Source organism: Rhipicephalus sanguineus, chromosome 1 (assembly GCF_013339695.2).
Source record: "Rhipicephalus sanguineus isolate Rsan-2018 chromosome 1, BIME_Rsan_1.4, whole genome shotgun sequence".
Classification (NCBI taxonomy): Eukaryota; Metazoa; Arthropoda; class Arachnida; order Ixodida; family Ixodidae; genus Rhipicephalus; species Rhipicephalus sanguineus.
The window spans coordinates 57,440,924-57,455,253 of record NC_051176.1 but is presented as its reverse complement, the minus strand read 5'-3'; the positions used below and the strand labels follow the sequence as shown (position 1 = coordinate 57,455,253).

At 42.8% G+C, this 14,330-nt stretch overlaps 1 protein-coding gene across 1 annotated transcript in view; it reads right to left on the bottom strand.

Annotated features, from left to right (window-relative positions):
• Positions 1-854: 854 nt before the first annotated feature.
• The window catches only part of LOC119391678 (uncharacterized protein C05D11.1), a gene marked incomplete at its 5' end in the record, with an annotated part of 31,050 nt that continues 17,574 nt past the window's right edge, over positions 855-14,330 (bottom strand). The window contains 3 exon segments of the mRNA XM_037659344.2: positions 855-1,101; positions 3,937-4,089; positions 11,733-12,037. Of these exon segments, the coding sequence (XP_037515272.2) occupies positions 1,041-1,101; positions 3,937-4,089; positions 11,733-12,037 (519 nt within the window).

Here is a 14,330-nt window from a genome sequence, read left to right as displayed (position 1 = left end):
TCCGTGAGTGAAAAATTCCGATTGATGCGAAGAATGAAAATCAGGGTTCGAGCAGGAATCGGACCCAAGTATTCTGCGTGGCACTCAAGTTATTCTACCACAGAGCCATGCCAGTGCTTGAAACGGCTTTGAAAAAAGGCCCTGAACAGTCATGACGGGCAATTCTGCGCTTCTACCACGCAATATATTACATCCGTTAACACCCGTTAACGGATGTAATATATTGCATGGTAGAAGCGCAGAATCACACAAGGCGTCCCACTATGTGAAATGCACAACGAGTAGGTGATTCAAGAGTGCCAACCCATTACAAAGGGCTAATCTATAAGACTATAATTCCTCGTCATCATCATCAGCCACAGTAGCAACAAAGTGTGCAGCTACATAAGTGCGTGTATTGCCTTACAGACACGTGGGTCTTCGCAACTGTAATTGCAGTAAGTGCCTTAGGAGAATTTACAATGGCCAATGTCACGCGCACAGACGTTACTTCCCTCGGAGCATGACTGAGATGTCCATCGAGAAGCAAAGCATGCCAACCGAATGAGAAGGCGATGTGAATGGGGCCTAATAACACTATCACGTTGCACTCTTAAAGTTGAACCTCAAGCATACTCCAGGCTTTTTTGCCGTTTCTGACATAAAACTTTATTTTCCCTGCTGCATGCACTGGAACAATATTTGGCTCACGTGTTCACAGGAGCCTTGATTACAGATTGGCAACAACATTTTGCATGTCCAAATAGTGTTGCAGGGCTCCTGCATTCAGAAACACCGAAATGTTTGGTTTGTTCAGGGACACATTAGGTTTATTACAAGGAATATGTGGTTCAGCCGTTTAAGAAAATCGTACAAACAATTGTACAGGCTTTATTACAAAGAGCAGTGCAGATGACAAGTGTGGTGCACACCAACAAACAAGCATAGTCCATAACTTAGATAACAGCTTAGAAATGAACATGTGGCCTGCTTATGTCCTTAGCCTTGGGCTTGTGCTGCATCTCTTTTGTGCTTCTACTTTTAGATGAATGACCATATTTTTAATACTTTGCAAAAATGCTATCATCCAGAGATCTAATAACTGTGAGGTTTCTCCGGAACCTGCAAAAAAGAAAGATCAGATGCTCACGGCATGGCCTTTTTGTACAACTGCCTGCTTTTATAATACTACACCATCAATGAAAATGCGCTCAAAGGTGAACGGTGTAAGGCTTTTGGTATATGCAGTCTAACAAGTGAATAATGAATGGGTGTAATGACTTCTAACCATAAGGTGCCTTGAATGTTGATAGTTGGGTAAGCCTTTTAGTTCATTCTCATTACTAGGGATGTGCGAATAGTAAATTCTAGGTTCAAAGCGAATTCGAAGCAAATAGTAATTTGGTAGAATAATTTTGAATCGAATAGTTCGAACAGTATATATCACATGTTATAAAGAAGAATAAGCACATTAGTTATTACCCAACTAACCTGCACAATATTTTTAAAGATTGGAACAAGAGATTAGTGAATGTCACTTCTTTGGTTCGTAGTAAAGTGGAAGCAACTTTGGATAGTAGCAGGATCTGAATTTCAGTAGTACACTAGTGATAGCCGATAAAATATGTTACATTTACAATTTACTATTCTTATCACATATAAGCCCATATAACAAGCCTTTAAACTTAAACAATAATTAATCGATATGAGGGTAATATGTTCATTTAAACTTGAAGTAGGGCTTCGCGGCAGTGTGGATTTTTCCTGGACAGGGGTTTTCATGGCATAGCGCTTCTACGCTACAGTGAAAACACCTTTACAGTGGGGCTACATGCGGTCTACTATACGCCTATTTGTTCATTTTGAATACCTCGAAATTTCGAATTTAAATTTGTGTCGAGGCGAATTCAAATACTATAATAATCGTTCAAATATTTGAAGTGCTCGAATATTTGCACATGCCTACTCATTACATTTCTTTCTGCAATATGTACAGTGTTGGATGACCAAAAGAAAACAAAAATAGCACTGCAGCCTTTACCTGCTCACATAAGGGCAGATAGGGTCAGATGCAAAGAAAGTGAAAATAGTACCACACATACCACATCAGCTACTTGGCAGTTTTCTGAAGAGTGTTGATTTATAATACTAAAGATCGACTGGCATTACATTCGGACCATTATTGCACTAGATGCATATACAGCTAAGCAGTTCTTGTACTTCACCAATCTTCTAAGAGACTTGCAAACAATGGAAAAGCTTTCAGTGCTCTTTCGCAGTTAATGGCACATTGGTGCTCACAGCAGCTCGTACAGCATATACGGTAAGTACACAATTGATAGTTTTCGAACAGGGCCATTAATGAGCCTTGCACATGTCGAAGTCAGAATTCTAACCAGAGGCAAGTTTATAACGGGGCTTTGGGTCTTGCCCTAATGGCACCACCATGGCTGAATAGCAAAGCTATATAATAAAACAGTAAATAAACTGCTGTCCCTGGAGGTGTTATGCAACAGCTATCAATATTGAGTATTAAAACACTAAGGCAAATATCTTGTAGTGACGTCTTCTCCTCGTTCTGTGCTAGTCTTATCATTCACTGCTAACAAAGCCTGCTGACCCCGTTGATAACAAGTGCAGACCATCTTTCTGACCACTGAAAAAGCATAAGAAATGCAAAAAGGCGTCACTACAAAATATTTGCTCAAGTTAGTTACTCAGGTCGACTTCAGAATGTGACATAGCTGTTGCCTCAATGTAACAAAAGATTACAGTAAGACCTCATTCAATCAATGCTTGTTAATGAGAAAAAAACAGATAACTAGGATTCGTCCTATGGTTTCATAAAGTGTAGGAATGTTTTAATGTTATCAAACTTTCCTTAATTTAGATGTATTGAGCTAAACCCTGCTTAATTAAGACAACCCTTGCAGCATGTGGAGTGAAAAGTATCACAAATGTGTAACACAAAAGAACAAAAGTGTTGCTAGCATTTCATTGAAATGAAGCAGCTGAGTCTCTATCACCATAGTCATCAGCACGAATTGCACAGAAAATTACAGAAATGCCAGCAGTGCCAAAAAAAAAAAACAGTTTCAGCACAAGGGCAAAGCAATGAATGCGATAGCAGTAAATTGGAATGTTATAGGAAGTAAGGCTAGTAGCTAGGTCTTTTGGATCCAATCTCGCATAACTCTACGAAATGCTGGTGTAAGGGAATACGGTCGTTCCAGGGAGTGAAGCAGTTTGTGTGCTGTCTGTCATCTCAAAGCAAAGTAAGTGGTGAGAGCACAGCACATACAGGGGTATACAAGCCGCCTACTAATGTCTGTCAAGATAGTGCGCACACCAGCGCTCGCATTAGCACCTACTGCTCGAGTGACGCAGCAGCCCCCCCCCCCCAAGCTAATAACATTTTGTTAACACATGCTGTTCATAGTATTGTGGGCATTCATTAGACACATCTACCCTCCTCGTACATGGTCATCATCATGGGTGTTCGTCGTCTTCATCTGTAGGGGGAACTCGGCTTGATTGTGATCTGTGCCTCGGGTGTGGTCGCTTCACCGTGCCTTCGGGGCCTAATAAAGGTCGCGCTAACCGTTGCGTCAAAAAATATCTTTCAGCCCAACAGCTACAATAGTTTTGTAGTGGGATCTCATCAGAATCCCATATTCACACATTTCCTAAAATGTGGTTCCAGCTCAGCTGAGACTTCTGAACTTTTTTGGCAAAGGCAAAATCTTTTCTTCACAATCGTAAGATTGGTTTTGGGGTCCTGCGGATTCGCAGAGCAAAATATATATTTTTTTGGCAAAATTAAATGTCGCCAGATATGCACCAACGTTTAACTGAACAAACCATTGCGCAGTATTAATTATGAACAAGACATAGAATGTTCCAAGCTTTTACAGTCACCCTAGCTGAACCCAGAATTAAAAATAATATGGTACATACTCTTTGAAAGCAGTAACTGTATCGTCAACTTTGGAAGGGTGGCAGCAAATGGCCAGCTTGGAGACAGTTGGGTCAAAAAGTGTAGACAGGTACTGTTTTCCTACACGAACCATGTCTGGTAGCTTCACTTGTGCCACCTTCTCCAGCAGGGCCCTGCATGGCAGAAAATGACTCCAGTTGCTACAGGGCACAACTTACTGGGAGTTAAGTGGAAGTGATCATATCAGTTGCTGTGCAACTTACTAAATTTGTTTGATTATAAGGTAGTCATGACTATAAGGCAAAGTTGTAGTTGAGGGGCACAAGAAAAAGAAAAGTGTGCACACCAAGATAATGTGACATACACTAGCCAAAAAATTAATCAAGACTTGGTAGAAATTGCCAAAAAGGCTGAGTAGTACTAGCAGGGCTTAAAGTCAGGGGGGGCCCAGGGGGGCCCGGCCCTCTCTCCATTTCTTAAGGAGGGGCCCGGCCCCCTCTTCGGCAGATCAGCTCTAGGTTTGCAGCACCCATTTGATAAGCGCTGGAGCTTATTTTTTTTTACGAGTAGTAATTTGTGCGGGGAAATTACCTTCCCAATTTTCCAAATAATGATTTAATCGTGATTATTCGGTTGGCGTGGAGTCAGCAAAACACACAAAAAAAAAAAACATGTATCGTCGCAGAGCTGAATGCAGTTCCCGGAGACACTGCACACCACAGGTTAGCACCCTATTCGAATAAGCTCCTTGGCGCAGCATACTGTTTGAGAGGCACCTGAGCGTGGGGCTATCTCATCGTGAATCAGTGAAGGCTGACCTCAGTCTCAGTAAGTTCCCAGTCAATTTTCATTCCTTTAGTTGTGCATTACAAGCCTTGTATAATGCCAAAGACACATGCGTTTTGCCTACTTTTTTATTCAACTAGGTGTGAAAGAAATATAGCATTGTCGTGCCTGGGGTTCTCAATGCAGCGAGTCAACTACTAATGTATGTTCTGCGTTGCAGCTAGAGTTATCTGCCTTAAGCTCATATATCTTTAAGGTATGAGGCCAAGTGTCGGAAATTTTTTTTAAAAAGCAATAGGCACTGGAGACTATTAGTCTTCATTATAAAGCACACCTTTTTAGCACATGTGAGCATTATAAAGCAAGTCTTATTTTTTGTTAATTTTTCATAATTGAAAATTTCATTAAAAATGGGCCTTACACGAACACTCCTAACCTAAATTCCTCTCAATGAAAACCTACTTTTTTGTAGAGACATAAAAAAAGCTTTTTTTTTATTCTCTTGTGCTCGGCATCTTCGTCTTTTTATTCAAAAGAAGCTTTGTTCACTCTAATCAACCAAAACAAATGAGATCAGGTGAGTATTAAGTACATAGTGATTAAATAACCAAAAAATGGTGCACTAACACTAGGGGTTCATGGGTAAAATACAGCACAAACCAGACGATTAACACAAGGAAGACACGGGACAGAGTGCTGACTTCAACTAACCTAAGGTAGTTGAAGTCAGCACTCTGTCCCGTGTCTTCCTTGTGTTAATCGTCTGGTTTGTGCTGTATTTTACCCATGAACTATGCATCACCAACTAGCCTGCCAGCAAATGTTATTGAAACACTAGGGGCACCTCGTGTAACAGGCAGCCATATTAAATATTGCGGCACGATTTTGCTTAGTAAAGTTCATTGCACACCTACCAATGTGATAAGGAAGTGTGCTATGTTTCAATGAAAAATCTTTTTAGCAAAAAGTTATGACTGTTTGCATACGGAAAAATGCCAACAATATAAGTTCTGAGAAAATCAACAAAAAAGATGTGTGCAGCGCTTACACAAGGTGATCAGGAGCGCTAAAATCCTCCATTGTTGTAACTAATTCTATCCTGGACCTTGCTCTCGTCTGCCTTTGCTCGAGTGGCACCTCGCCATATTTTTTTTCTAGCTCACTCTGCAGCATCAGTGCTGTGACGGGATGCTTTCGCGATGCAGTGCCAATCATTTGTGAGGCAAGCTTTTGCAGTGTAGAGGCCAGGCTCGATATGCCAATTTGCTTCAAAATATCAAATGTGCTTCTGTTACCATTACTGAAATGACTCACAGTGTTATACAAAGAAAATTTGATGACTGACAGGCTTCATACGTGTCCTTGAGCTTAAAGAACACATGTAGGACGCTGCACGTCCGCCTGGTGAGAAGTTTAACTATTACGATAAAAAATGTGTGTTGACAATGCCACTAGAGCATTATTACATGTTCGCGCTTGACATATGATTGTTAAATAACCAACAAAATATTAAGTATCAAGCTAATCTTATGATGCACACAAAACTGGCACTTTCAGTTTCGGTTTCGTAGATGATGGGTGGTCTAACATTCTTGCTTGTATCTTTTGAAAGAAACTGCGTAAACAAAAACTTTATGCAGCAAAATGATGGGCAATAAAAGTACATCTAACATAACCAAAAACCAAAAAAATGCCGTTTTGAAAAAAATTAGCTTTTTCCACTTGGCCTCATACCTTAATCCATTACATCCCGAGTTACTTTTAAAAAATCGTATCCAAAATGCCAATTCTTTTAGTGCTTGATTGCATCAGCATATTGAAGAAATGCCGGAAATACGCTAGGAATAATACATTTATTTGTATAACCTTCATAAGTGCTTGTTAAGTTCTAGAGACAGTTGGCTCCTTCACTACACTGCAATCGTCCCAGACAGAACATCTGTGGCCATAAGAATGAGGCACCAACATGTGTGTGCTTTCAATCTCATACTTTTTGCCTAAACATACAAAACTGCACACACAATTTTCCATCCGAACATACCAGTCGTAGTGCCCACTCCCTCTCCTCAAAGAAAAAAAAGACTTTTTGAAAGAGAAAAAAAGTATTTAATCTACAAGTGGCCAGGAAAGCTTCAGTGAAGTGCTGTATAAACATGTTTACATCTGACCATGCCAGTCTGTTTTCCGGTTGTTGTTATGCCATCTTTGAAACTTCAACAGAGGTGGGCTGCTTCCTTCTACAAGCATGAGTGTGGGTTTGCACTAATCATAGCACGGCACTTATCCCGTTTCATCATGTCTGTGCCTTGAACAAGTGCAGCAATTTTGCTTTCATAGTAAGTACAGTAACACAGAAAGTACGGTAACAATGTAGAAATTTCTGATAATGCGGCTGATGGCATTATGCTAGCGGAACCCTTCCTGTGGCGATGAAGGTGAAGCTACAGGGGCAGAGTTTTTCTTGCTTCTTTAATTATTCTGCCAGTGTGAATGAGCTCTTTTAGCTTCTAGAAACAGATACTGAATTCAGCACATCTTCCACGTGCAATGGTTCTGATTTTGCCCAAATGCAGAAAAGAAAGGCAGAAAATTAAGTGAAATTTAACACTCACTCACATATTACACTCCATCTCGCAAGTAACCTGCAGCATGGCTGAAGTTATGTGGTGCACACAAGCAATATCGCATGCATTATAACAGTTTCAGCTGAACTGCCTGGTGGTTAGCAGGACTGAGAGTTATAGGACTGTTCGCTAGATCAGTTTTTTTTTTTTGTTCAACAAGTTAAGCAGCAGAACACCAATGGAAGCACTGGTCTCATAAAGCTGCTCAAGTTCTGCCTTGAAGACACAAATTTTGTGTTCCATGATGTGGTGTATAAACATATTCCCAGAACAGCAATGAATACCTCCATTTCAATTATATCACTGTCTGCAAACCTTGCCACAGAATCCCTGGAAATGTGAGCTTTGACATCCTTCAACTGACCCCCAAAGGTCTTCCTATGTTTCAATGGATGACTACTTCTACAAGATCAAAAGACATACTAAAGCATCATTGGGAAGCTACAGTGCTAAACAGATGAGGACGGAGGAAAGAAGATCATGACACAAGAGTTGACTTGCAACTAAAAGCTTAATTGAAGAATCAACACCAATACAGTCAACTGCCGATTTTTCGGGCGCCCGATTTTCCGGACATGCTCGAAAATTGGACGCTTTCGCGGCACCGTCACCAGCCCCATAGACGTCAATGGTCAAGAACGTCGGAAATTTCGAACGCTAAAACTCCTTGGCGTCCGATTTTTCGGACTTTCTGCCCAAATTGCAGGTCTGAAAGGCAATAATTGAAGCCCCCACCTCTGCCGCGTCTATCATCTCGTAGGTTCGAACCAGCGCTTTCGCGAGCCGACCTGTTTGCAACAGTAGCAGAGTCCGAAAGTCAGCTTTGTCGCGATGCCGAAGCGTTATGGGGTGAAGCGGACTGGAAATTCAAAGGGGCTGCTATCACGGCGCCGTGCGGCAATGTCTTTACGGATAAGCAGTGGAAAGCATGGAGGCGTGATGGCGGCAGGTGGCAAATGTGCCAGTACGGCTCAATCGCTGACAAGCCTTACGATAAGCATCTCCAGTCAACTGCTCGATAGTGCATGTGGCCTGGTGCAGTTGCATGCGTAGTGCACGCATTTAATAGGCGAGAACCCAAACGCGCCACGCCGCCATTCATGCTGCCTCTTTGTGTGACCCCTAAGTGCGCGGCACAGACGCGTTGCCTTCACGAACGAAACCAGCTCGTCATCGTACAGCGATCACATCAAACTGGCGGAGATACAGGCGGACTTGGTTGCACGTAAGCAGAAGTGTGGGCAGCAACGCATTGACAACTTTTTTCGGCCACCGGGACCCTGAAGTGTCAATAAAAGTTTTTTTTTTTTCTGATGCATTCGTTTTTTCGGACATTCGATAATTCGGACTTATTTACGTTCCCCGTGGAGTCCGAATTATCGGTCGTCAACTGTATATACAACCCGGCTACAGCAAAGCTACCACACATGCACAACAGAACCATCCAGGTGAAAAGCAAGAGAATATATGCATAAACATAAATAAGCAAAAGACCAGGGAAAAACAAACGTAGTCGAAATCAGTCATCCCGCAATAATCTAATGTGATGAACGCTGATTTAAAAATCACAACCCTTTGTTACTGAGGGCAACAAAATGTTCGCTTACACATCTTTTGCCTTTGCTATCAATATACAAAGGTTCAATTAGCTCTCTAGTGTGCTGGTTCTTATGCCAGAGCAAACAATTAGTTTCTTTCACTTATCAGCTGACACCCACAATCTCTGCACTGTGAAGGCAACTGCAAACCACCAGTACCTTTCAACAATGGCATGTGTTCTTTTAATCTAATGTTTACACAACAAACGGTTTGGCCTATATGAACTCACCCGCATGACAGTGGAAACCTGTAAACATCGGATTATTTACATTGAACATATCTATTTTTCAGCTTCTTGGAATGCACATTGGATGCCTTACCAGAGTCGAACAGTTTTTTATGCAAACGAGGACAAACCGTAGCAAGTTTATTGGGAGCGGGTAAGACCACACGCACCCACCTACCTGCCACATTCTTCAAGCAATGCGAAAACTTGTGTACAGAGTTGTTAGCAATACAGTGAAACCTCGGTGATACGGTCACAGCTCATACGAATTTCAGGATGATACGAATTTTTCGTTGGTCCCGGCCAAGGCCCATTGGCCTGCAATGTAATGGAGTACGGTTGCGAACCGATTTTCACCCAGCGACGTTTGATACGAACGTATGCTACCGCCCAGGTACGAAGAGGTGCTGTCACGGAAGACGCGCCAAGCACGTGCGAGCGCGGGAAGGCAAGCGTGGGCATGCGCGCCGCACCGCCAAATCACCAGAATCACGGTGTAAGAACACTTTTGTTACGTTTCAGAATAAACCTTCAGAGACGCGTCACGGCCTCTGAGATTGTGTGCGCGAATCTTTGAGGCTCTTATGTGCCTGCGTGTGCCTTCGCGTTTAGATTACAGAGGAGATTAGCGCCATGCTTTTTTTCTAACGCATCGACGCGGGCTGCTGTCGTTGCACTGTGTTTACATGTGCCTGCCTCGTGCATCAGACATCCTATGAAAGGTGGACAAGGACCGAAAGAAGGCGAGGACGGTCTTGGCGAAGGAGTCAGGCCTCACAACGTCAACATGCGCGACCGCTGAGGCCGCACTTGTGCGGGCACGGCCGTAAATCTCTAAAAAAAGATCCCCAATACCTCCGCAGTAACAAAACCATAGCACAGGACCGTGGTTCTGCAATTTTGTGGCCTTGATCCAACGCGTCAAAGCGCTTCTTTTGTTACTTTCGCTGCAGTACTCCGGTGTCACGCAAAAAAGCATACTAAAATTTGGAAGGGGCTACTGCTGTCGCGGGCCACAACGCACCTGGTAACTGACAATCATTCAGGGTTTTTCCTGACGTTGCTGCGGCCCTGAAAAACAATAAATGAAAATGTACGCCAGCTTTCCTTTGTCGCATGCTAATTTTCCATGCTTTCTAGTGATACGAATTTCGGGTGATACGAATATTTCTGGTGGTCCCGTGAGATTCGTATCACCAAGGTTTCACTGTATAAGAGGGAGCACTGAAATTACCTCTTAAAGGTCATAATGGCTAAATGTAGTTGGCAAGCCACAAAGTGTTCATAACACTAAACACTCAAGTGGAAAGGTATCTCTTGCAAATCAATGTCACATGCGTATCGTTACATTACAGATAATCTTCGATTAAACACATTCAATGTACCCTCTCATTTTGCTCATGACTCATCACGAAAGAGGGTGGCCATGCAAACACGAACACAGGAGGAGAGAACACACAACACCCAACTATCAACTGAAAGGGCACACCATGCCGGAAAGGAAGGTAGTCTCAAAACTAATATGTGCGTGCTCAGGTATGAAGTGCCACCTGTGAATCGGGCACATGTGTGCCACTACACAAGAGATAACTGTTTAGACATTCCATTTCTCCTTTATGCAAGTTAATCAATGGCTGGCTCCTGCAAATGCTTCTGCTACTATTGATATGCCAAGTGTCAACCATTAGACGCATATCTTCGTTCCTGTGTCTGTACAAAACAGTGCATTCATAGAATTTGGCATGTATTTACTATCTCGACAGTGCAAGCAAAGCAGCGCATTCATGGAATTTGGCATCTATTTACTACCTCGACAGTGCAAGGAAAGATTAAATGGAAATCCTCCGGTTATTGACTTAAGCACTCCATTAATCTACGGATTGCCATAGTGTCGTGGTTTATGACATTCCTTTCAGTTGTGGTCATTTCTACGTAGGGCAGACGGCCCGTCATATTAATCACACACGAGTAATAGTGGGCAAAAAGTAAAGGAAAACAATTGTGACCGAAAAGGAGAGTTCCCCGGGAGCACAACTCGTAATGTTTACAGCGTTGACTGCTGGGCCAGTTTTTGCATGATTGTGAAATCATTGAGCGGGGGTAAGCTGCGGTGAATGTTACATCGGCCAAACTGGTTGATGTCCTAAAACCGGCTCAGGGAGCACTCGTCGTCTCTAAAAGCTGTAGTGAATGGTACGCACCTACCTGCACACGTCAAAGAGTGCAGTTGTGCACCACTATTTGACAAAGCAACAAATGTTACAAAATCTAGTGACAGACTCGTGAGGGAAATTGTCGAGCTCGTCCAAATACACACACTATCAGACATGTGCGTGAGTGTTCTGTCAGTAACGCTGACGGATAATGAGCTGTGCTATTCGGCAAGGCGATAGCATATCACGAACTTTCCAGTGCATTGCATACGAGCTTAGTCTGTGACGACGCAGGAGCACCCACTCCGCTTTCTTGGAATTTTTTCAATAAACTTCAGTTGTAAGTGAGCACCTATCCTGTCCACAACGTTCCTTCCTGTTCTATGTTTTGCGTCACTCAATAATTTCACATAGTAATGTTTACTTGCCTGGTGTAGCTCATGTCGATGCCACGGAGGTAGGACAGCATGGACTGGAGGGCAACCTCATTGACGTACTTCTCCTTCTCAATAATTTCAAACATGAGGCTACTGCGGCTTGCTTCCAGCAGCTCCTCATCCCACTCCTCCTCGCCTGCAATGTGTCGCTGTACAATCTGCATTGCCTCACGGTATGCGGTTGCCACCAGTGTCGACTTGGTCAGCACAAAGTAGAGCAGGCCATCGCAGGGTCTTAATTGCAGGTCATAGTTATATGACAAGCCCTGGCCTCGGATTTGCCGCCACATGGGACCCTGCAGAGAACAAATGCAGATGACAGTTTGGCACCTGGCTTTTGAAAAACTTCATCTGCACTAAATCTTGTAGTGATGTCAAGCTTCAGTGCAGGCTGGTACCTGCATCAGCGGCACTCCTTGAGCATGATGTAAGCGTTCTGTAGTTTTTATTCTTGTTTTTTTTTTTGAGCACTTAAATGTGCTCCTGTCTGCTAAACAGAATTTGCTATTAGTGCCAAATACATATAAGTGTATCAGCTGGTTGAGGAGTTGGTCCAGTAGGCGATTTAAAAGGCCACTGGGTATTTCGAGTTGTTAAAGTCCAGCTTCATGAATGTATTTGAGCATTAGTACACCAAGACGACTTATCTAGGTCAAACTGTGACAATGTAGTCAGCATCAGTTGCCTGGAAGTGCAGGTCAAACATGTTTTACCACAGCTAGGTCGACATTTTCTTAATTATTTATAATGAGTTATATAGAGGACTTACTGAATCCCTCAGGGTTCATACAGTTTTAAAAAATGAAAATAAAGGGTATTGAAGGACTTTCAAGGCACTGGCAAAAGTTTTTGAAGGATGCAGAACAGAATCCTAAAGGGGAATTTTCCTCCTATAATGTTTCCAAATTCTATGGATACTTTTATGGCACTCATAATTCATAATATATTAAAATTTTATTTGAGATGTCCAGGTTTCATCACTTTAAGGTCAAATAAAAAAAAAATGTTCACAACACGAGAAAAATGCACAGCATTAATACTGGAAAGGTACGTCTTGGTCTCTCACTAAAACGAGACAAAGTTCAATGTAAGGTTCAAGCAAAGACAGGCAAGAGAAACATCAACACCCGTACTAAAATGAAAGCGGCCTAGAAAGCTTAATTAATTTCCTGCCTGCCATGAGCAGGATGACAAATTAGAGCAACCATATTCCATTGTTCTTGGTTTGACTTGGTTCTGCTCTTCAGCAGATGACAGGCACTGCAGCAGCAGGGTCGTCCACATTAAAGTATATACCTACCATATTAAAATGATTGTAGGTCAACCTATTTTATTTAAATTTAAAATCTGAAGTTGGAGGGTCAACTTACGGCTTAAACGGAAACTTGCCCTGCCAGTAACAGCGAGACAAATGAGAAATCAGGGATGCTGTGGCATGGTTACAATATTACATTTGTTTTGTGGCGTTACGTATAGCATACAATTATTCTGCGCACGTGTATATAAAAAAAAAAAAAGAGGAGGAAGCTTGTTTTTTTTTCGTAAGCTTTTCCTGAGTATTCGCCATCAGGAGTGATGTTGCTGATTGGAAGAGTGACTTTTCCATAAATGATCTACGCTCTCATATGAGCCGTGCGCGCCTTTTTTTGGGTGTCGATCACTCATGGAATAGCCATTGTTCCAATGAGCAGCAAAATTCCTGACAGTGAACAGCAGCTTCACGGTGATTTGTCCTGGGGGTGACAGGAGTTGATGGAACAGCTTCTGTTTTTGACACATATTTTTTATGTTTCTTTTTGATGGCTGCATCGTTGTGTCAGGCTTCAGAATCTCAGCTGCCGTCCCGGTAAGGAAGCAAGTGGGCGGAAAGTAACATCTGCCCTCCACCTCCCTCCCAACGCCCCCAACTTCCTCATATTTGACTGTCTCCGCATGCGCCCGCCCACCCACTTGCCACCATGCCAAAGCCACCAGCCAAAGTTTCGCTATATGGCGAAGACAGAAGTGAGTGTTGGCCGTGCAGCCATGCGTGGACTCCCGAGAGCCCAGGCCTGAGCCGTGTGCTGCTCTAGTGCTTGATCATCATCACAAGTGCACCAAGCCAAAAACCTTTTGGCACTCATTCACAGCAGCATTTAAGAGGGCTGTCATTCTCCGTGCTGAAAAAAATAACTGCGTTGCAGGACACACGTTCGGAGTTTCTCAACAGGTGGTGCAGCAGTGGCAACTACAGTGTTACCGAATTCTCGTATGTGATGCCAAGTGCCAAGGTTTTTGCAGGTTTGAAGTCTCAATGCTTTCCAGAGCTTGCCGCACATGTGACTGAACTAGGCAATCGGTCGCTATTACTGACACACAAAATGGAAGAAAGCAACACACAGAGCATTCTCAGGACCAAACTTGCTTGTATTTTAGCAGTTGTCACATCCTTGCTGTATTATGACAAAGGCATGGTCAGGGCCTGTGCTAGGTCTCCATTAAGGGCCTCGCAACACACAGCACGTTCTCTAGAGTCAGAGTTGCTTTCGACGGGCTTGAGCACATGATTTATGATTTTATCATCATTAAGTTCAGTAGAAGTAATTGTGG